Source organism: Myxine glutinosa, chromosome 8 (assembly GCF_964187855.1).
Source record: "Myxine glutinosa chromosome 8, kmMyxGlut1.1, whole genome shotgun sequence".
In the NCBI taxonomy this organism is placed as follows: domain Eukaryota; kingdom Metazoa; phylum Chordata; class Myxini; order Myxiniformes; family Myxinidae; genus Myxine; species Myxine glutinosa.
This window is the reverse complement of record NC_136268.1, coordinates 144,196,029-144,220,804: the sequence shown is the minus strand read 5'-3', so window position 1 is coordinate 144,220,804 and position 24,776 is coordinate 144,196,029. Positions and strand designations below refer to the sequence as shown.

General features: G+C 45.2%; 1 protein-coding gene across 3 annotated transcripts in view; it reads left to right on the top strand.

Moving 5' to 3' along the window:
• Positions 1-24,776, top strand: part of LOC137432971 (annexin A4) — a 184,060-nt gene that overhangs the window by 132,865 nt on the left and 26,419 nt on the right. Inside the window, exons 3-5 of one of the 3 annotated variants that reach the window (XM_078783801.1) lie at positions 1,490-1,678; positions 15,230-15,311; positions 20,606-20,700. In XM_078783801.1, the coding sequence (XP_078639927.1) occupies positions 1,646-1,678; positions 15,230-15,311; positions 20,606-20,700 (210 nt within the window). In that variant the 5' untranslated portion in view covers positions 1,490-1,645. Of the gene's footprint in view, positions 1-1,489; positions 1,800-15,229; positions 15,312-20,605; positions 20,701-24,776 lie in introns of all 3 variants that reach the window. The other 2 variants (XM_078783802.1, XM_078783800.1) reach the window with 2 other exon arrangements.

Here is a 24,776-nt window from a genome sequence, read left to right as displayed (position 1 = left end):
ATAAATCTCTGAAAGGAGAAAAGGAAAGAATCACATTTGTTGAAGGAGCGAGGTGGGTGCGGAATATCGAGGGACTTCCTATCAAACCGCTCATCCGAAACACCCAAACATTGTTCTCCTCTGATAATTTTCATTGTTATTAAACATATGAAATCTTTCTTATTCGTTTTGTATTCTTATTTAGGAAAGACAGTTCAGCATTTGAACTCGTATAACCTTCTTAGTCTAGTCGGGCAGCTTAGCAGCATATTTATCGAAAATGGGGAACGGCTTGACAAAAGCGCCATTTTTATTTCGGTGGTCCATTAGACCATATACAATAGATTTAGGACGGGAGGCAAGAAATAGAAATACACAGTGTTCTTCACCTATTTATTGGACAAAAACCAATTATGTATATATTTTCAACAAGGAGGCTAACTTTTTATTTCATTACGTGCAGTGTTATTTGTAAAACGTATGCATAATAAATATGCATAAATAATAAATAAATATGCATAAATATGCATAAATAATAAATAAATATGCATAAATATGCATAAATAAAATAATAAATAAATTAATATGCATAAAAAACATAATGCCTGCATAATAAATCTTACGCTTCCATGTAATAATAATTAGTAATATAATACCGAGTGTTTATACAAATGCGTTATACTTGTGACTCGCGCACCTCTCGTATATCTAACACGTACGCAACTACAAGGATGTAATGACAATATAGCTTCAGAACAGACAACATGTTGTTCAAGGTAATTTGTCCAGCAATTTATGTATTTACGATTTTAGTCTAACTCCAATAGCTGATGATTTATTTGCATAAATGTATTGCTCGATATTATGCTGTGCGAGTCGTATTTGCGCAAAAGTCAAACGCTCTATATGTCTTGCCTCCGGTCCTACAAACGCTCTATATGTCTTGCCTCCGGTCCTACAAACGCTCTATATGTCTTGCCTCCGGTCCTACAAACGCTCTATATGTCTTGCCTCCGGTCCTACAAACGCTCTATATGTCTTGCCTCCGGTCCTACAAACGCTCTATATGTCTTGCCTCCGGTCCTACAAACGCTCTATATGTCTTGCCTCCAGTCCTAATTCTATTGCATGTGGTCCAATGAACCACTAAAATAAAAATGGTACTTTTGTAAAGTCGTTCCCCCAAAAATTCCTCAGCTGCCAAACGAGTCACCTCCATTCCTCAAACGCTGCAGCGATTGCTTTCGCCATTTGATGGATCAGGATTTTTGCGGATTCTTGTTAAATGGATTCTTTAAACACCCGGAATGTCTCTTCGGACAATCCACACACATCTTGCTTGACGAGCCTCTTGATACAGTATCCATTTTATCCACGAGTGTTTCTACCCAGCTGTGTTGTATTAGGTATTAGGTGAGTCCAAACTCTAAAACTTCTCCTTCCCTAATATTCCATGGAAACTTTGTTTTCGGTCCATGGAAAAGTCATCTTTTCGGTCTTCTCTTTGCAGCCCCCGCCACCACCCTCACGGTCTGCCCCTTCGAGCTCCTCACGAGAATCATCGCCAAGACCAATTCCTTCCGTCCATCCAGCTGCATTCTCCAGCCGTTCCAAGTTAATCCTCCATTTTGTTCCTTCCACGCCCAGTCTCTGCTGACCCCACCTCATGGATTTCATGAACCTCATCAAAGACATGGCGGTGAGAGCAGCTTTCTATGTCTTGCGAAGTGTTCGTGGCTACAACTGGTGATATCGATATCGTTGGGTCGATTGAGTTAATTGTCCTGTCGATCGGTTAACTCGAGATGTTTTCGCTTATGGTGAGTGTACGAGCTTCGCCCAAACTCTTGGAAGTGTGTGCACACATTTCTTTACCAGTTACAGGTTATACTCTCATTCCTAAATGACTGTTCTGCATTGTGCTTATTCCACTTTTTATCTGTGGTTATTCCAATGTTTAAATACAGGACCAAAGATTGCTCCACATGCGCATACATGTACGTGTTGGGGTGCAGTGTCCACGTTTGCTATAACTCAACACTCGTCCAGAATCTTTACATCGTTCACTGTCTTTGTCCGTTTGTCTGTCCGTTTGTGAACAAGATATGTCAAAAAGGTGTGGACGGATTTGGACGAAACTTGGTGGACCAGTTAGGTGTCTGACAAGGGCAAAGAGATTCGATTTTGGTGAAGATGTGAATATGGATTCGGATATGAGAATTATTTAATTTTTAAGTGATTCTTCACCATTGGGAGATCGGGACAAAAACTATACATCGCAGGATATCTCAAAACGTTGTGGACGGATTTGGTAGAAACGTCGTGGACAGATTGTGTGTGTGACAAGGAAGAATCGATTCAATTTTGGTGACAATCCGGATCAGCATCCTGAACCAGCTAAAATAATTTTTTCAGTGATTCTTCACCATTGAGTGATATGGCCAATCAGGAGGAGGTATGTATGCTCCCTACTGAGTGCCGTTCTAGTTGGGTTATGATTTGTTGTCCAAGAGGTGTTTCGTTGTGATTCTCTCTATTACCTGTTATGATTCCATCTAATAGTCTGTCTTTGCCTAAATAGTACAACAAAAGAGCAAAAAACAACAAAAAAAAAAATATATATATATACTAGCAGAAAGAAGTACCACCAGACATTGCCGGGCGGAGGAGGGGAGTGGAAGGGGATGGGAGGGGAACGGGGGGGGAGGGGAGGAGAGGGGGGGAGGGGAGAAGAGGGGGGAGGGGAGGAGAGGGGGGAGGGGAGAAGAGGGGGGAGGGGAGGAGAGGGGGGAGGGGAGGAGAGGGGGGAGGGAGAAGAGGGGGGAGGGGAGAAGAGGGGGGAGGGGGGAGGGAGGGGAGGGGGAGGGGGGAGGAGAGGAGAGGTAGGGGAAGGGGAGGAGAGGGGGGAGGGGGAGGGGGAGGGATGGGAGGGGGAGAGGGGTGGGAGGATGGGGGGGAAGGGGGCAGGGGGGAGGGGGATGGGGAAGGGGTAGGGCAGAAAGGAAGGGGTAGGGGGGGAAAGGGAGGGGCATGGGGGAAAGGGAGGAGGAGGGGAGTGGGAGGGGGGGAGGGGATGGGAAGGGGTAGGGTGGAAAGGAAGGGGTAGGGGGGAAATGGAGGGGCATGGGGAAAATGGAGGGGGAGGGGAGGGGGATGGGAAGGGGGAGGGCGGAAAGGAAGGGGTAGGGGGGGAAAGGGAGGGGCATGGGGGAAAGGGAGGGGGAGGGGGAGGGGAGGGGGGAGAGGGAGGGGAGGGGGAGGGCAGGGGAGGGGGGAAGGGGAGAGGGTAGGGTGGAAGGGGAAGGGAAGGGGAGGGGGGAGGGGGGAAAGGGCGGGGGAGCGGGAGGGAGGGGGAGGAGGGAAGGGGAGGGGAGGGATATAGATGGTTACTGGCAATTGATCACATCCACAAATGATGTAATCCACACAATTTATGTACTTTACATAACGTTAATAGGAATACATGGCCGTGTAGATGGGAAATACAGTTTGTTTGAAATAAATCACAAATATCAGATGAAAGTGAAAAAAAACCTATCTGGTGTGAATGGCAATGTTCCTCGCTGAAATGTGAAAAAACTGAATTACGTGCGAACGCATAACTGTGAGATTGTGGCGGCAAGGTTGGGACATCACGTGATCGCTCTGAGCGAATCAGCGCGCTGCTCTGCCACCAGCTGAGATTCCGTGTATAATGTTCCTCGCTGAAATGCGCTGAGGTAAATATGAATAAAAAATTCGATATATTTTCACTTTTACGTTTTGGCTAACTCGCTCGCGAACCTGACGAAGATCCTGAGCAAGGATCGCTACATTATGCTAACGCTACGTTAGCTACGCTACGTTACGCTACGTACGCTACATTATGGCTAAAAATATGGATCTAAAGATGAAAGAAAAAAAAACCTATGCGGTGTGAATGGAAATGTTCCTCGCTGAAATGTGAAAAAACTGAATTACGTGCGAACGCATAACTGTGAGATTATGGCGGCAAAGTTGGAACATCACGTGATCGCTCTGAGCGAATCAGCGCGCTGCTCTGCCACCGGTCAGATTCCGACTTCCGTGCATAATATTCCTCGCTGAGATGCGCTGAGGTAAAAATATGGTAAAAAAATATTATGAAATAATTTTTTTTAGGTCGGCCATGTTCTTCCCGGGCTCAATGGCCATGTCTGTGCCAAATATCAAGTACGTGAGCCTCTCCGTTTAGGAGTCTATCGGTAACATTACACACACACACACACACACACACACACACAAACTGTGTTTTATATATACTAGGGCGTGCCCGTACGTGGGTGCAAAAAAACATGCGTGCAAACAACAACAACAAAAAAAAACTTTGAAACCACGTGGCAGTAACGACCACAGAACCCCCCCCCCCCCTCTATTTACATGAAATGGTTTGGTCCATTCGCAAAGCCAAAGCGAACGGCTTGCGAGTACGGTAGAACCCCCCCCCCCCCCCTCTATTTACATGAAATGGTTTGGTCCATTCGCAAAGCCAAAGCGAACGGCGAACGGCTAAATCGCCATAGCTCGGTAACTACTTCTCCGATTAATATGAAACCTTGAAAAGGCACATCCTCAGGTCCCCAGCAATATACCTGGCAAGTTTCAAGTATATCGGACCGGTAGTTGTCGAGAAACAGCGGTCACAGACAAACACACACACACACACACACACACAGACACACAGAGATTACTGGAATTATAGATAGACTAGGGCATGCCCGTACTATATATATATCTAAAATTATATCCCCCCCCCCTCTATTTACATGAAATGGTTTGGTCCATTCGCAAAGCCAAAGCGAACGGCTTGCGAGTACGGTGACAATCCCCCCCCCTCTATTTACATGAAATGGTTTGGTCCATTCGCAAAGCCAAAGCGAACGGCTTGCGAGTACGGTGACAATCCCCCCCCCCCCCCTCTATTTACATGAAATGGTTTGGTCCAAAGCGAACAGCTTGCGGAGTTTGGTAAATAAATCGCCATAGCTCGGTAACTACTTCTCCGATTAATATGAAACCTTGAAAAGGCACATCCTCGGGTCCCCAGCAATATACCTGGCAAGTTTCAAGTATATCGGACCCGTGGTTGTCGAGAAACAGCGGTCACAGACAAACACACATACACACATACACACACACATACACACAGAGATTACTGGAATTATAGATAGATAATATAGATATATATATATTGTTGCGGATCTCCGACGTCGGCTCTCCCCTTATCAAGGGGGGGTTAATCCCCTTGTCCTTTTATCTGGCCGACGCGAGTCCTGGAAGTTATAACGTCCTTCCCGGCACGGTGTTAGGTAGGGTTTGTTAGGCCTAGGGATTCGCTACTACCTAAGTACTAACGCCGAACGGAAACGAGGGAATAACTCCCGCTCGAATCACGGACATGGATGGAAAATGCCGAGCGGATAGCAATCCGCGATCCGAGCTGTTAACAATGTGACTAAACCCGATTGTAGCGGTTCCGAATCGTGCCACGCTTACCCAATTAGAGAAAAGACTGATGCGATCGGATAAGAGGAAACCAGGAAAATAGGAAGAACAGAGCAAATTATCAACAAATGTACAAAGAAGAAGAGGAAACGAAAGGATGTACAAGAAAGAAAGAGGAAGGAAAAGCACAGAGGGCAGTCTTAATTACAGTCTTATCTTATTCCCTGGACAAACGGGCCCGTCTCACATACAAACACTCACACGGGGATTGCAGATGGTAGGTTGATGGTCACCAGCGCGTCCAGGCTCCAGTCCGGCTCCGGTCCAGGCAATGGAAAACCCGGCAGGCAGCTCTTCGTATAGCGTAACGCGAGCAGACACTTATAATGACGGGGGGAAGGCTGGTATACTGTGTACGTACTTTGTGCACTACTCGCGCCAAACGCCCCCTCTCCAATGTCCTGCTTTGGAATCCCAATGCCAGCGAGCCCTCCGTAATCACGACAGTCCTCAGCGCTTTCCACAACGATCAGTCCTGGACGGTCCTCTGTGAGAGTCCTTTCACAAGCGCATATATTCTCGAGGCCTTTCACAAGCGCATATATTCTTGAGTCCTGTTAGCGCAAGCTTCCTCGGTAAGTCCTGTGGTAATCAGCGCCAGCGAGTAAGTCCTGTGGTAATCAGTGCCAGCGAGTAAGTCCTTTCAATGCCACTCTTTCACTCGAGTCCTGTTAGCGCAAGCTTCCTCGGTAAGTCCTCTCTAACGAGCGCTGCTGCATAAGTCCTGTAAAAGGGCTTTGTGCGCTGGCTTTTATAAGTGAAGCCAGCAAACGCTCCGCGAGCCCCAACCACGCCCTGTCAGGCGATGTCACTCCAGCCCTGGTTGGCTGGTTATCGCTTACTGGCCCCGCCCTGACGGCTGGGTGACGTGGCCACACCTCCTCCTTGGTGCTCCGCCCCCTTTTTCCGGGCTTCACCTCGTGGCTTATGGTGGCATTGAGCGAGCTCACGGGCAGCGAAGGCTGCTGCTGCTGGCCAAGGAGTGTACCAAATTGGGAGGGGCCATGGGGCACAGACTGGGGAGCGCGCTTAATGGCGTCGCTTGGAGGGAGGCTGCAAAATGAACGAAAGGGCCTACTCTTATTTGATCGACGCAACGCAGATTCAACTATTGGAAAATGGCCTTATCTAACACGTACTAAGAAATAACTGATGTCCTATGGTGACCTACGTGTTGCTTGTGGCCTATCTATGGGGTGCTACCTTTAACCTTTAATGATGTGATATTTACAACAAGTGTGGGTTCTCAAAACCGCAACAATATATATATATATATATATATATGTATATACATTGTCGTTGAACTTGAGGAAGATTGAGAAGAAGGCTTATTTGGCCAATAGCTTGTCGAAAATAAAGATCGTCTTGAAGCTATGTCCGTAACTTATTTAAGTTTTTCCGATTATAATTCTTTGTTTAATGTAAAGGAGGCAGCCTGCTCGGATTGTGGAGTTTCCGCTATTTGTCACAGTTTTACAGTTATATATATATATATATGTATATATATATATATTGTTATATATATTGTTATATATATTGTTATATGTATTGTTATATTTGTGGGGGTAGGGGGATGAAATACCTTAGTCGAGATAGAATAGTATAGATTAAAATGCTCCGTATGCCTCGAAGAACCCATCTCGATGTATATAAGTAGGCTGTCTGTCCGGGTTATAGCATTTGCATGTCGCCATAAGGAGGGTGGTTTTGTGCTAATTAATCATAGGGACTGTAAGATTAAATTCCCCTGTACGTGATTGCCTCCCCGTGGTTTTTCCCTAATTTTCTTATTACATTTGGTCGGCCAGGTAATCAAATGCTCAGTAAAACAACGATCGCACTGTAAATGGACTCATTCGCTCACAACTCCACCAGGGCTAACCAACACCCACCACATTTGCCGATCGGCACGTAAATCCCGCCTCACGGCCTTTGACGTCATCCGAACATTCCCGAACGGAGACGAGACTCCGCCCCCCGACGACTCGTAATGAGTAGGCCGTGTTCCTGCCTTTGTGATTGGTGGAGGCGCGATGGGATGTTTTAGTAGAGCTCGGTGATTGTGGAGAGTGTAACGATAGCATGGAAGATTCGAGAGTGAAGGGAAAAGTGACGCGGTCGCGCAATCTTGCTCTCTCTCCTGGTCCTGGCTTTGATAGTGGGCAGTCGCATTTCCTCCTCATTCCGACTTGTTCATCGGCGTATGGTCTTTGGTTCGTGTGTGCTCTTGGGAAAGGGCTGGTGAGAAACAGCAGTTCGGGACAGTCGGAACTATAAGGCACAGCATCGACATCGGCGGTGGACTGGGTCCGCATTGTGTTTCCTCTGGATGTCGAGGAGCGCGACTCCAAGCCATTTTGTGTGTTTCCAGTTCGGGGGTTTGTAGGTGACGAGCGACCAGCAAGCCTTACCATTTGGGGATGCAAAGCTGAGTGCCGACCGATTTACCAAAGCATTCATTATTTTCTTTTCCTTTCGTTTTCCCCTTATTTGTATACGAGTCTGAGGGGAGACGTCTCAATTAGGAATTCTAGTTTTTATCTCACCTTTCGTTGTTATTTGCATTTATTTTCATTAAATAATTATTTGTTGAATCTTACTTTTCTTGTATTGTGGATTTTGCTGTCCGTCTTTGTGTTTGTGGGTTTGGATTAACCACTGTGTGTGTTACCGGTCAGGTAAGACTTCGAACCTTCCCATGCGTGTCACTACCGCCAAGTTGGGTATACGCCTCGGGGTAAAGCTCATTTCAGCCATTCATCCTCTTGGGGTCTTAACCCCAGGGACAAGACAATATATACAGTCACGTGAAAAAGTAAGTACACCCCATGTAAAGTTTTGACTTTTTCAACATATTTCAACATACAGCTATTTGATCTTCATTTCAACAATATTGATAGATAAAGGTGATATAATATCACAAATATCATGAAACATTTACATTTTGTAGTCCATTGTATAATTTAAATAAACATAAATGCAAATTTCGCATGTGGAAAAAGTAAGTACACCCTTGGCTCTAATAGGTGGTATTGCCCCCTTTGGCAGAAACAACCTCAAGTAGGCGTTTCTTATAACTGTCTACCAGTCTCTGACATCGACTGGGAGAAATTTTTGCCCACTCCTCCATGCAGAATTCTTTCAGCTGTGCAATGTTTGAGGGGTTTCTTGCATGCACAGCTCTTTTCAAATCCCCCCACAACATCTCGATGGGATTTAGATCCGGGCTTTGACTTGGCCATTCCAGAACCCTCCATTTCTTTCTTTTCAGCCATTCCTTGGTGGATTTACTGGTATGTTTAGGGTCATTGTCATATTGCAAGGTCCTGCTTCGGGTGAGCTTCAACTTTCCGACAGATGGGCTCACATTATCCTCAAGCACCCTCTGGTACAATGAAGAATTCATAGTGGATTCTATGATGGTGCGCTGCCCAGGCCCTGATGCAGCAAAACTGCCCCAAACCATAATATTTCCACCACCATGCTTTACAGTTGGTATCAGGTTCTTGTGGTCAAATGCTGTCTTTGGTTTTGACCAAACATGTCTTCTGGTACTGTGGCCAAATAGCTCTACCTTTGACTCATCTGTCCAGAGCGCATTGTTCCAGAAGTGCTGGTCTTTGCCAAGGTGTTCATTGGCAAACTTTAGTCTTGCCCTGATGTTCTTTCTGGACAGCAAAGGTATCCTCCTGGCACACCTCCCATGTAGATCAAATTTGTGCAGCCTCTTTCTAATGGTAGACTCGTGCACTTTGACATCAACAGTGGCAAGAGCTACCTGTAGGTCCCGTGATGACATTCTGGGGGTTCTTAGAGACTTCTTTCAGCATCTTGCGGTCTGCTCTCGGGCTGAATTTGCTGCGGCGGCCTGGCCTGAACAAGTTGGCAGTTGTTTGGAATCTTCTCCACTTGTAGATGTTCTCCCGGACAGTCGAATGATTGATTTCAAATTGTTTGGAGATCTTTTTAAATCCCTTCCCAGACTCGTAGGCATCTATAACCTTCTTTCTGAAGGCCTCAGGGAGCTCTTTTGATCAAGGCATGGTGACGCCGCACACTTCAACAACAAAGAGCAAACCAAACTAAATGTCTGAGGTTTAAATAAGGCAGGTTCCTCCAAGATCCTCTCACGGTGTTCTAATCATTTGCACCTGAGCTGGTGCACCTGATTCTAATTTTAGGTATTTGAAGTAGTGATAAATGTGGGGGTGTACTTACTTTTTCCACATGCGACATTTGCATTTATGTTTATTTAAATTATACAATGGACTACAAAATGTAAATGTTTCATGATATTTGTTATATTTTATCACCTTTATGTATCAATATTGTTGAAATGAAGATCAAATAGCTATATGTTGAAATATGTTGAAAAAGTCAAAACTTTACATGTGGTGTACTTACTTTTTCACATGACTGTATATTCTTCCATCACCAGTCAACTTGAGATTGTGGGGGTTGTTGCAGGAGGAGAGATCTTCTTTGTGTGGAGGTTTGGGAACGGTGCAGCATGCACTGAGTGCATGCTCAGTAGCATTGGCAGCAGGAAGATTCAAGTGGTGGCATGATCAGGTGCTGTTGGTGGTAGTGCAGATGGTGCAACAAGAGGTGCTGAGATCGAGAGAGAGAGAGAGAGAGAGAGAAGAGTGGAGAAGGAGACCGATGGGGGGAGAGGTGTTGTTTGTCAAAGAGGGCCAAGTGGTAAGAGGCGAAAAGAGGAGGGAGGTGGAAAGCAAGAGGGCTGTCAGATGCTTGTGATTGGTAGGTGGCAGGTGGTGGCAAACCTAAAGCCACAATTAGTATTCCCAGAGGAGATCTGTGTGACAAGGTTTCGGCCTGACATTGTCATCTGGTCACGTGCAACAAGACAGGTCATCTTAGGGGAATTGTCTGTACCTTGGGAAGAGAACATGGAGGAGGTGCACGAGAGGAAGAGAGGAAAGTACAGAGAGCTGGAGGCAGAGTGTCAGGAGAAGGGTTGGCGAGTTTCTTGTCAGCCATTTGAGGTGGGGTGTAGAGGATATATGGCAATTCCTTTTCTGCATTTCTTGCTTGGCTTGGAGTGTGTGGGACAGAAAGAAGGAGGATGTGTGACAAAGTTGCCCAGGTTGCCTTGAAAGACTCACTTTGGATATGGAGGAAGTTTATGGAGGCACGTCGAACGGTGTAGGTTGAGGTTGTGGGTGGTGGTTCATTTCAGTCTGAAGGGATAGTGACCGAGCACGGAAGAGAAAATCGAGATGTGTGAATGGTGTGTGTGTGTGTGCGTGCGTGTGTGTGTGTGTGTGTGTGTGTGTGTGTGTGTGTGTGTGTGTGTGTGTGTGTGTGTGTGTGTGTGTGTGTGTGTGTGTGTGTGTGTGTGTATGTGTGTGTGATTTTTTGCAGGAGTGGGTGTAGTTTTGCATGAATGTGTTTTTGTTTGAGTGGTGCATGTTGTAAGGGTAGGTGGTCGGTTGTTTGTCCTTTTTTTTGTTTTGGTGTGTGAGTGTGTGGATGAGGGGCTGTGGATTCTGGGAGTGGAGGCGGTTTTGTTGTTGTTGTCTGTGTTCTCACTGGCAGTAGGAGTATGTACGCATCCAGGTGTAGCTGCTGCATGTGGAGGCGTATGTGCCCTGGTGGGGGTGGGGGTATGTACGCATCTGGGTGTAGCTGCTGCATGTGGAGGCATATGTGCCCCTGATGGTCCACCTTAGCTGACCGTATCGAGGTTGAAGGGCCGAAACGGGATGATGCTGAGGACCTCGACTGAGGAACCGGTCAGTGAGGCACACTTGTGACCAGGTGTGAAATGATATATATTGTTGCGGATCTCAACGTCGGCCTTTCCCCTTACCAAGGGGGGTTAGTCCCCTTGTCTTTTACTAGCCGACGCGATCCGGGGCTATGACGTTCCTTCCGGACGGCGTTGAATAGGGTGGTAGGCCGAATTCCTATTACCTAATTACCAACACCTCCCAGGAAGCAAGGAAATAACCCCGCCCAAATCACGGTTATAAGTGGAAATGCCGAGCGATAGCGAGCCGTGATCCGAGCCGTTAACAAGAACTAAGCCCGATCTGAGCGGTTCCGAATCGTGCCACGCTTACCCAATGGAGGAAAACACTGATACGGTCGAATCAGGAAAGACAGGAAGAACAGATTGGTTTATTTACAATTTGTACAGGAAGGAGAGGAAGAACACACAGTGAAGCTTATACAGTCTTAACTTATCCCAGGACACGGGCTCGTTTCACACTCAGACACACTCAAACGGGGATGTAGATGGTCAGGGCGATGGTCCAGGGATGATGGCGTCCAGGCAGTTCGCTCCGGTCCCCGACTCGTACCGCGAAGAGATGGTCAGGGCGGCAGAAGCTCCCCGTGGGTCGTTGACGCGGAGCGGACAATTATGGGGTTAAATGCGGGGCGAAAGGTAGGCTGGCTGGCGGTTACTTCGCGGCTCAGCCGCGTACGTAATAAATGAACCGGGCTTTATATGCGCTCCCAATACAGTTCACTGCAAAGCGCCTCTCCCGCAGGAGTCCTCTCACAGAGCGCAAGCCCAAACATGCGAGTCCTTATACAATCAGACGTCTCCGCGCAGACCTTTTCAGCACAAGCTCCCTCTGTAAGTTCTCAAAGCGAACCCTCCAACGAGTCCTTTTTACAATGCGCTTTCCTCACGAGTCCTCTCAAGGGCTTTGTGCATGCGCTTATATAGCCTTTGCAGCGAACCATCCAGCACTTGCTGGATGCGCCCTTACCACGCCCTCTTAAGCCATGCCCACCGAGACCTGGTTGGTCGTTGCCCTCACCGTCACTGCCTTCTGATGTGCTGCTTGATGCGGCCACACCTCTTCCTCACGCTCCTCCCCCTTTCCAGGCCTACCTCGTGGCCAACCGACTAGTTTGAGCGAGCAACTGGCAGCTAACGCTGCCGGCCCAACGCGTGACAAACGAGGTGGATTAGCTGAATGGGGCGCGGGATGGATGCTGCCCAACGAGGTCGATTGGAGGGTGGCCGCAAAATGAACGGAACCGAAGCTTATTTATTTTACACAACGCAGGTATCACTAATGGAAATGGCCTTATCCTCACACATACTATGACATAACTAATGTTCTAAGGTGGCCTACGTGTTGCTTGTGGACTAGCTATTTGATCTTCATTTCAACAATAATGATAAATAAAGGTGATATAATATAAGAAATATCATGAAACATTTACATTTTGTAGTCCATTGTATAATTTAAATAAACATAAATGCAAATTTCGCATGTGGAAAAAGTAAGTACACCCCTACATTTATCACAACTTCAAATACCTAAAATTAGAATCAGGTGCACCAGCTCAGGTGCAAAGGATTAGAACATCGTTAGAGAGGATCTTGGAGGAACCTGTCTTATTTAAACCTGAGACATTTAGTTTGGTTTGCTCTTTGTTGTTGAAGTGTGCGGCGTCACCATGCCGAGATCAAAAGAGCTCTCTGAGGCCTTCAGAAAGAAGGTTATAGATGCCTACGAATCTGGGAAGGGATTTAAAAAGATCTCCAAACAATTTGAAATCAATCATTCGACTGTCTGGAAGATCATCTACAAGTGGAGAAGATTCCAAACAACTGCCAACTTGTTCAGGCCAGGCCGCCCCAGCAAGTTCAGCCCGAAAGCAGACCGCAAGATGCTGAAAGAAGTCTCTAAGAACCCCAGAATGTCATCACGGGACCTACAGTTAGCTCTTGCCACTGTTGATGTCAAAGTGCATGAGTCTACCATTAAAAAGAGGCTGCACAAATTTGATCTACATGGGAGGTGTGCCAGGAGGAAACCTTTGCTGTCCAGAAAGAACATCAGGGCAAGACTAAAGTTTGCCAATGAACACCGAGGCAAAGACCAGCACTTCTGGAACAATGTGCTCTGGACAGATGAGTCAAAGGTAGAGCTATTTGGCCACGGTAGCAAAAGACATGTTTGGCGAAAACCAAAGACAGCATTTGACCACAAGAACCTGATACCAACTGTAAAGCATGGTGGTAGAAATATTATGGTTTGGGGCAGCTTTGCTGCATCAGGGCCTGGGCAGCTCACCATCATGGAATCCACTATGAATTCTTCATTGTACCAGAGGGTGCTTGAGGATAATGTGAGGCCATCTGTCGGAAAGTTGAAGCTCAACCGAGGGTGGACCTTGCAACATGACAATGACCCTAAACATACCAGTAAATCCACCAAGGAATGGCTGAAAACAAAGAAATGGAGGGTTCTGGAATGGCCAAGTCAAAGCCCGGATCTAAATCCCATCGAGATGTTGTGGGAGGATTTGAAAGGAGCTGTGCATGCAAGAAACCCCTCAAACATCGCACAGCTGAAAGAATTCTGCATGGAGGAGTGGCCAAAAATTTCTCCCAGTCGATGTCAGAGACTTGTACACAGTTATAAGAAACACCTACTTGAGGTTGTTTCTGCCAAAGGGGGCAATACCACCTATTAGAGCCAAGGGTGTACTTACTTTTTCCACATGCGAAATTTGCATTTATGTTTATTTAAATTATACAATGGACTACAAAATGTAAATGTTTCATGATATTTGTTATATTACATCACCTTTATCTATCAATGTTGAAATGAAGATCAAATAGCTGTATGTTAAAATATGTTGAAAAAGTCAAAACTTTACATGGTGTGTACTTACTTTTTCACGTGACTGTATTATTTATGTATATATATAATTTTATTTTCGATATTTACATGTATTTACATATATACAAACATATGCATATATTTACAGCTATATACATATATGAAATACTTATATACGTATATGAAAAGGCTTGCATTAAGAAGGATTTATTTTGCTTTTATTGATTCATGTTTGGTTTATTTTTGGACAAAAGTTGCAAATGTTTTGTTTCGTAAGTTTAACAATTTAAATCTTTGTTATTCTCAAACAACCATCGGTTGGAAACCATTGCACTTGCTTAATGGGCTTAATGGCCTCCTCATGCATCAATGTTCCTTGAAAGAGAACTTGTGTTATCAATTATCATCATAGGTAGGTGTAACTTGTCTGTAACTAGATGGTATTCATCGAATACTTACCCTGCACAGTCAACTTGTTGCGAGCCAACTCTTGTTTTTGAACATTTTTTTTCTTTGATCCAATATGGCTGCCAGACCACGTGAGCGATAACATCATAAATTTATATTCTCTAACGTAATTGTTGCATAGATAATATACATTTCAAACTGATCGGACTAAGCGTTGTCCCTGTCGAATTATGACGTCATAACGAAGGCACCGATGACATCATCATTAACATATCTTATTCCTCAAGGGCAGTACTTGACAATGAGCCATGTTTCAATTTTTCCCATTGAGCGGTTTCAGAGATATTGAGGTGCAACTTTTTCCCATTTTTTCCAAGATGGCGTCCATACCACATGACATATGACGTCATAATTATGAATTAAAAAATTTATACAGGCGGAGGCACTTCTATGGTAAACGTTCGTGTCAATCGGACCAACCATTGCCGAGAAAATGAATTTTTTAAAATGCAGACACACGGCACACGTACGCAGTTGAATGCTTAACCCTGCTTTTCGCTTCACGAACTCAGGGTAATAATGATAATTTACTGCTTGCTGCAGAGATTCTGCACCTGGGACAGAACATGCACCATGCTGCAGGTGGCATCCTTAATGTATACATTCTGCATAACGTTCTTTTTGTTTGTTTTTTGCCTTTTCAGGGCAAGTTCCGTGGAACCATGTTCGAAGCTCCGGAATTCAATGCACAGACTGATGCGGAATCTATCCACGCGGCTATCAAAGGTTCGTTTGTTTTGATGTTACTTATTTATTTTGTCAGTGTAAAACTGTACAACATTTTGGGTGTTTCCCCACCTGCTTTAAAACGTGTGGATATGTGAAACCGTTGCATTGAAATCCCAAAGAAAAGCAAAACTCGGTCGACGAGCTTCATATTTTTACACTCTTGCAGTGATAGAACGATGATTGAAGACCATGTAAATCTATACTATAAAAAGAGCCATGTGTGTGTGTGTGTGTGTGTGTGTGTGTGTGTGTGTGTGTGTGTGTGTGTGTGTGTGTGTGTGTGTGTGTGTGTGTGTGTGTGTGTGTGCATCCGGGTTGCACCCGTTGGTTGGACAGTTTGCCTGAATCTGCCATCAATTTCTATACAATGGCTGCCACGTTGCTGCTTGCTGCTGTGCCAAGTCAAAGATCGCCACAACCTCCCTATACAGTTTTCCTTGAGTGTAACATGACCAAAGCGGCAGTTAAAATGATTTTGAGCTGATAGGCGTCACATGCCTTGTGAAGATAGCTTAGATAGGCCTCAGTTAACAAGGCAATGTTCTGTTATTTATACACCGCCCAAATAATTTTGTCGCGTTCTCTCAATCAATGCTGTTACCATGCAGGTTACGCGGGCCCATGCTATTATTTCCGACTATTTTCTCTTAAAATTGTGAGTTGGACAGACAACGGTGACAGGTTTCTGTGAAGTCGGCGATGGCATGATAGGGGGGTGGAAAGCGTTAAATACTCCACTGTTTTGATGTGGGAATGTCCGTTCACTTTTATGAGCGGGAGGAGGGTGAGGAGGGCGGGGAGGGGGAGTAAAGATATGGCAGATTTGGAAATGGGAGGGGTTGAGGCTTTGAAAGGGGGTGTTGAGGAGTTGTTTTGGGGAGGTGTGGGTGGGAGGCTTGAAGTGGAGAGGGTATTGATTCCTTAGGGTTGGGAGAGTGAGGGTTGTGGGTGAGAGAGCAAAGATGGGGCGGAGTTGGGAGGGGGAGGTTGAGGCTTTGGGGGGAGGAGAGTTGAGTTGGTTTGGGGAGGCGTGGGTGGGAAGGAGGCTTGAAGGCTTGAAGTAGAGAGGGTATTGATTCCTTAGGGTTGGGAGAGAGGGTTGGTGTAGGGGGGGGAGGGGTGGGGAGAAGAGCAAAGATGGGGTGGAGTTGGGAGGGGGAGGTTGAGGCTTTGTGGGGAGGGGGTTGGAGGACTTTCGGTAAATATCCTTTCGGTAAATATCCTCCCCCCTCCCCGACAGGTAATATCTTGATATGGTGTGCTTCAAGTTCGACATGGACTTCCATTCATAAAACGCCAATGAGCGTTTGCAGATACATGTTTACGGAATTTGTCTCTTGTGTCGATAACTAATCCATACAAGTTCCATATATGTTTCCCGGTTTCATGCATCTGCTGGTAATCAAGATGCTGGCAACAGAAAACCAAATATGGTGGAACCGTGGAAAATTCTGAAACTCCTGATTGATAAAACCACCAAGAATGATGGAATGTTTACACAAATATGGTTGAGATTGTCTGGAAAGGACATCTGTACTTGAGTGCTGGAAATCTTTTTAAAGATGAACATCAAAGTGTGCAGGATGATACAGATGCTGCAAAAATAACCACCTCGATCAACTTGTAGTTTTGTTACGAATCAAACTTGTACATCGAGCAACTTGAGGAGGATCTCATTTTGACCCACAAAAGTGTCCAAAAACTGAGGAATGCCTTAAAGTTGTGTATTTTTGGTTTGTTGTAGATCAGGGGTCAGGAACCTTTTTGACTGGGAGAGCCATAAAAGCCAAATATTTCTAAATATATTTCATTGAGAGCCATATAGTATTTTTAACGTATAAGAAATTAAATATGTCTTACTTTTAATGCGACTTCTGGTGCTGCATGGTTTTGCTGATGGCCTTGTAGTCTGGTTCATACGTGGTGAGGTTGAGCTTCATGCAGGTGTTGAGACTTCCATCAGTTAAACGTGAGCGTAGGTTGGTCTTAATGTTCCTCATATGCGAGAATGACTGCTCACATGCATATGTAGAGCCAAACATGGTCAATACGGCAATACTCACACGCTGCATTGTGTGGTATGTCACAGGAAGCTCGTCCTGTGACACATCTTCTTCAAAACTTCTTCAAAACTTTATCTTCAAAACTAATTTCTGTTTACTTTAAAATGACACCGTATCTATCTATAATTCCAGCAATCTCTGTGTGTCTGTGTGTCTGTGTGTCTGTGACCGCTGTTTCTCGACAACCACGGGTCCGATATACTTTAAACTTGCCAGGTATATTGCTGGGGACCCGAGGATGTGCCTTTTCAAGGTTTGTAATTAATCGGACAAGTACTTACCGAGCTATGGCGATTTAGCCGTTCGCCGTTCGCTTTGGCGTTGCGAATGGACCAAACCATTGCATGTAAATAGAGGGGGGGGTTCTGTGGTCGTTGCGAATGGACCAAACCATTCATGTAAATAGAGGGGGGGGGGGGTTCTGTGGTCGTTACTGCCACGTGGTTTCAAAGTTTTTTTTTGTTGTTGTTGTTTGCACGCATGTTTTTTTGCACCCACGTACGGGCACGCCCTAGGATGTTTACACACACACACCCCTACACAAATTTTTTTTTTTTTTTTTTTTTGGCAAGGAACGGGCACCCACGTACGGGCACGTCCTAGCTTATATATAGTACGGGCATGCCCTAGTTATTAAGAAATATCACAAGTATTTTAAAATCAGTTCCAAACTGATTTTTTTTTTTTCAACTCAAAATTGTCTGGGAGCCATATGCCGTCACCGGAAGAGCCATATATGGCTCGCGAGCCATAGGTTCCCGACCGCTGTTGTAGATGAACAATCTCGGTTAGGAACAAAACTTCAAATGCTATTTGAACCACCCCGCACCTGTAGTCTTAAATCAACTCAAGGTGAAGTAGAATGACACTCAGTAGATAGGATACCTCCACCAGCCTGAACAGGTCACGTTTTGTATCCACTGGAAGATCATATCTGGATTCGGACCTGAACCAAAATCGAATCGATTCGTTCTTGTCACATACCCAAGCTGTCCACCAAAATTTCGTCCAAATCTGTCCACAACGCTTTGAGATATCCTGACCACAAACAGACAGGTGAAAACGTAACCTCTGCCCACCTTTGGTTGTGAAGGTAATCACTCGTGTTGTTGGTGATGTGCAGACAACTCATTTTAATTAGACGCATGTGGCCTCTTTTGTCTTTCTTATGTCTTTACTTGTTCGGTTATTTCTCCGAAATAACCTCATGGAGTACGATGTACGTACGCCCGTTAACATTTGACTAAAACATCTTCTCACAAACTACCTGACCAATATGGACCAAATGTGGTACGATGCATCAGGAAATATAAGGTCTTGTGGGGTTGTGCTCCCCATCTGGATGCACCCCCTATAAAGGTTGTGAAAGGGGGGGGGAGGGGGGGTTGCCCCAAATATTGGTATTTCATTCAAAAATCCTCTTCTCAGAAACCGCCAGATAGATCCACACCAAACTCGCCACGAGGCTGTAACCTGAAGTCCGCATGGCCGTATCTCCCAATGGAAAGGGGGTCACGGGCTCCCTTCCGTCATATTCACGAAAACATATTTTCCTCACAGATACATGACCGATATATGGACCAAATTTGGTATGATACATCAGAAGAGTGAGGACTCGTGGGATTGTGATCCCCATCCCGATCTACCCCGTATAAGAGGCTGAAATGGGGGAAATGGGGAACAGCAGTGTTGAGGGACAGAATAGAAGGAGACTTGGACAAATAACTGTCAGGAAGAAAAACTGGGGATTTAGAAAGAGGTAGGCTTGGGGATAGAGGGTTAACGGAGGTTGAAACGATCGTGGCTTTGGATGGGGGACGATCTAAAATGGTGGAGAACAGCCATCTCGAAAACATGGAGGGAAGAATGATATTGAAGCGAATGTGGAGCTGGACTTCCACGGGTGGGAAAAAGTTGAATGGATGAGTGGAGTTGAGCAGTGATTGTGGATTTTGGGAGTTTCACAAGAAAGGGGGTTGATGGTGGACCTTGAGCGCCCTGCAGACACCTTGGAGGTTGGGAGGACAGATAGTGCAAGACCAGAAAGGACGTGGTAGAATACAGAGACACCACTAACCTGTGTGTGATGTGAAAGAAAATGACTTCTCCTTAATACCTGGTAGTTAAGGTTTTGATGTTTCAAGTACCATTGCTGTTATGGTGTGTCCTGGCTTCAGTCAGGGGCGGCCCTTAAGCCCTCCCATCAACCCGCTCTCTCCTCACTAGCTTTATATTACCTCCACCAACTAAGGTAGACAGCTGTTGTGTTTTCACAACTGTATCGATTCAGATTTGGTGAAAATCCGGATCCGGCTACTATAATTACAGGGCCGAAAACAATATGTAGCAGGATATCTCTAACGTTGTGGACAGACTCGGACGAAACTTGGTGTACGAGTTGGTGAGATGACAAGAACAAGTCGATTCGACTTTGGAGATCCGGATTCCGATTCGGCCTTTCAGTGGCCTACAAAACGGAAACTGTTCAATCTGGCGTAGGTATGCACTTCAGCGAGTGTCGTTCTAGGTGACCATATTGTCCTGTTCATGACAAATAGCAAGCAGAGCGTGTAAGACCTTGAATTTTGTCTGACTGTACATCGAGCCTTAGGATCAAGCTGGATGAAGGATTAGGGAATGGAGCCCGTGACCCCCTTTCCAGGGGAGATAAGGCCATGCGGACTTAAGGTTAGAGCATGGTCACGATGCCTCGTGCGAGTTTGGTGTGGATCTGTCTGGCGGTTTCTGAGAAGAGGTTTTTTGAATAAAATACCAATTTTGGGGGCAACCCCCCTCCCCCCCCCCCCCTTTCACCTCCTATATAGGGGGCACATCCAGACATATGTTCTTCGGACAAGCATTACCATGTACTTTCATCTTTGGCGAAAAGCACATACATCTAACTTTAATGTTTGGAAAAACTTTTTTTTTACCTTTGTATATAAAAATACCCATCTCCAAGGAGAACCAGCGCTGTGTGTGATTGATGTGAACTCTTGGGTGGTCTTGGATGGTGGTGGTGGTGGTCAATGGTACCGAATGAAATCCATATTAAAAATGAAAACTCTTCCATATACAACTCTCTGCCCCTCATACTCAGGCTTATTCCTTCTTTCCTGTTTTGGTCCCACATTTTCCTTCCTCCACACTTTAATTTCTCTGTTTTGGGGTTATTTTCCTCTTAATCCCGGATATCCCTCACAAACTGTGTAATCGATCTCTTTTTAGATGGCAACGAGGATGCTGTTGTGGACACTCTCCCGAACAGAAGTGTTGCTCAGCGACAGGAGATCAAGCAGCAATACAAGACAACTTTTGGAAGGGTGTGTAGAGAGTGTGTGAGTGTATAGAGAGTGTGTGAGAGTGTGTGAGTGTATAGAGAGAGTGTGTGAGTGTATAGAGAGAGTGTGTGAGTGTGTAGAGAGAGAGAGAGAGTTTGAGTGTGTAGAGAGTGTGTAAGTGTGTGAGTGTATAGAGAGTGTGAGAGTGTGTGAGTGTGTAGAGAGAGAGAGTTTGAGTGTGTAGACAATGTGTGTGTGAGTGTATAGAGAGTGTGTGAGTGTGTCGAGAGAGAGTTTGAGTGTGTAGAGAGTGTGTGAGTGTGTGTGTATATATAGAGAGTGTGTAGAGAGAGTGTGCAAGAGTGTTCAGAGAGTGTGCGAGATTGTAGAGAGTGTGTGTGAGGGTGTAGAGAGTGTGTGAGTGTGTGTGTATACTGTATATAGAGAGTGTGTAGAGAGAGTGTGCAAGAGTGTTCAGAGAGTGTGCGAGATTGTAGAGAGTGTGTGTGAGGGTGTAGAGAGTGTACGAGTGTGTAGAGAATGTGCGACTGTTTCGAGAATGTGCGACTGTGTAGAGAGATTGTGCGAGTGTGCAGAGAGTGTGCATGTGCGTAGAGAGAGTGTGTGTGTGCGAGTGTGAGGACAGTGTGTGTGATTGTGTAGAGTGTGCGAGTCGGTATAGAGAGTGTGAGTGCAGAGAGATTATGCGAGTGTGTAGAGAGAGTGTGTAGAGAGAGTGTGCAGAGTGTGTAGAGAGAGTGTGTGAGTGAGTAGAGAGTGTGCATAGAGTGTGTAGAGAGAGTGTGCGAGTGTGCAGAGAGAATGTGTGTCGGTATAGAGTGTGTGTGTGTGTGTGTGTGTGTGTGTGTGTGTGTGTGTGTGTGTAGAGAGTGTGCGAGTGTGTGAGTGTGTAAGAGACGCACACACACAAGAGGACTTCTTTTTTTTTTCTTTTTTCTTTTTTGTATACTGAATCGAGGCTCGTGAAAGAGCTAACATTTACTTCACAAACAAATCAACCAGACAAACAAAATATATAAAAGGAGGGAGCGGAAAACAAGATGGGGAGAGAAGGGGAAGCACACAAACACAACATTTGAGAGCAGGGAGATGTGTGGAAGGGAGAGGGCTTGGGGGGAGGAGGCGTGGGAAGGGGGGGGGGGATTTCTCATGCATTTAATTAATTTATTGCACTACGCCATGGTTTGGTGCGGAGAGAGCGGTTCCTATGAGCTCGTCCTTCCTCCATTAAACGAAAATGAAAAGCTGCTGATGATGGGAAACAATTGGGGCAATCACTCAGAATCTCGCCATGGTTGACTACCTGATTGGCTACCTGCTGTTACTCACAATGGCCTACTTTTGCAAAAGATACAAAATGGTCATTTTCACATATTTTTTATATAAAAATAACTTTGTGTAATAGGACTAATGTCTAATAAAGGACTCATTTTCCACATTTCAGCTGGATTTTGTTAAATCTTGTAAGCGTGGTAAATTACCATCTATAGTGTAGCAGCATAGCAAACCTGTTGTGCATTTTGTGATACAAGCACCAAATTTGGCACAAATGTACATTAATATGTTGCGAACATTTTCAGATATTGGGCCACTTGAAATTCCGTAATTTTTTTTTCAAATTTTTTCAAATTTCGTAATTTCAAATTTTTCGGGTGACACCGTCACAATTTCGGTCTTCGAGGCCGGCCGATATAGTGGGGCGGCTTAGCCCAAATATTCAAAAGAATTGTGCATTTTGTGATACAAGCACCAAATTTGGCACAAATGTACATTAATATGTTGCAAACATTGTGTGGTCAGCAATGAAGACGAGAGTCTGAATTACATGTATGCAAAAGACCTTGTGAACCAGTGAAGCAAATACACGGGTAAGCATGAATTAAATCTAGGGCATGATATAATTTCCATGATGTTTACCTCTACACTCAATGGTGGAAGGAGGTAATGTTTTGATCTCAGCTTGTCTGTATGTCTGTTTGTCTGTTAGTCCACAAAATTCCAGACAAAGCTTGTAGTAGTGGTAGTTGTAGTGGTAGTGGTGATAACAGAAATTGTTATATAGAACTGAACTTATATTATTATTATATGCAGAAAATAACTTCATTTCTATATGCCCTGCAGTGGACAGGTTAATTGGTTTATGCACTGAAGGGGTCACCCTGGTGTGCACTGCTGTGTTCTGCCTCACTGAGTTGTTCAGGTATGATGTACTCAGCACAAGCTTCCGGTCGGCCCGGAGGTGGGGGTGCGGGGCCTGTCACGGAACGTCAAAACAAACGGCCTGCCGGGGCCGCCCAAAAGTCGGGCGTGAGGGGCGCGTCCACTAATGGAACGCCTCTCGCTTCCCAGATCGAGGGCCACGTGGTCAGGAGAACCTCGTCCCTTCAGGTCACACTTTGCCTATCGGCCGGCCTCGAAGACCGAAATTGTGACGGTGTCACCCGAAAAATTTGAAATTACGAAATTTGAAAAAATTTGAAAAAAAAAATTACGGAATTTCAAGTGGCCCAATATCTGAAAATGTTCGCAACATATTAATGTACATTTGTGCCAAATTTGGTGCTTGTATCACAAAATGCACAATTCTTTTGAATATTTGGGCTAAGCCGCCCCACTACTATTAAAGTTAGAGATTGTGAATTTTTATTCTTCTTTCTGCTGAATATTCTGTTTGAGAGTTATCGCATTCACCCAAGCTTTAACCCATTAAATGGGATTTGGGGATTCTATTACAATGCAGGTCTGTCTATTCATTCCCATTCCTGTATTTAGGACCATGAAATAGACTGGCATTTCCTGACAAAAGCTCAATTGTCTTTCATGGAGTAATCACCACAAACACATCCAACCATCGTTCCAACTTCGGCGATGCAAATTCCTCGCTGCCGCCCGGTCTCTTCTGATGCCTCATAATGCAAAACTGCAATCTGGTGATCATGTGACCTGGGCTCAGGGGCAGTCTGAGATGATGTCAATACAAGTCTGTTCTCCTTGGCTCCTCAATGCCTGCTGGGGCCCGTTGTGTCCCTACAACATGGTGTCGATGTAGTGCTGGCTTGATTAGCGAAGTTGCCTCCTGGGTCCAATTTCCTTCTGTTTGTTGTACACCGCGCCTTTCCTATGCCATCTCCAGGCGCTGCATGACATCATTACCGGGCACCGAAGGGGGCTCGGCAATGACGCACGCTGAAAGGGAGCACTCAGTTTTCACTCTGGTTGTTTGTTTTCTTGTTTTCTTGTTGTACACCGCACCTTTCCTATGCCATCTCCAGGCGCTGCATGACATCATTACCGGGCACCGAAGGGGGCTCGGCAGTGACGCACGCTGAAAGGGAGCACTCAGTTTTCACTCTGGTTGTTTGTTTTCTTGTTTTCTTGTTGTACACCGCACCTTTCCTATGCCATCTCCAGGCATTGCAAATCGTCATTGCTGGGCACCGAAGGGGGCTCGGCAGTGACGCACGCTGAAAGGGAGTACTCAGTTTCACTCTGGTTGTTTGTTTTCTTGTTTGTCCGGGAGATATCTCAGCCGTCCTTTGAGTTAGGAAGCCGAAATTTGGGCACAATAGTGAGTAAGTACTTTGTCAAAAACTTATTTTTACCTTCGCAAAAGCGGAAGGTTATGTTTTGATCGCTGTGTATTTATTTGTATGTCTGTGTGTGTGTGTGTGTGTATGTTATTCGCATAACTCAAAAAGTATTCAACCGAATTGCATGAAATTTGGTGGGATGATTGGTTATTATACGGGACACATTTGATTAGATTTTGGGAGCAATCGGGTCAAAGGTCAAGGTCAAGGTCACGAAAAGGTCAAAATCGTATTTTTACCATAGCGCGGTCAATTTTTATCCAATTGGCATGCAACTAATGCCAAAATGTTCAGAATTCAATGCCCGATCTTGTGATATACGACATGACCCAGTGAAGACATTACCCTTGTTAGCGGTTGGGGGTCAAAGGTCAGGGGGGTCACGACCTTGCAAAATGTGCGTTTTTTGTCATAACTCGGTCAATTCTTATCCGATTTGCATGAAATCAGCACCAAACTGTTCACTGTTCTGTTCCCTACACTCCCATGCCAAGTACAGAACAGTAG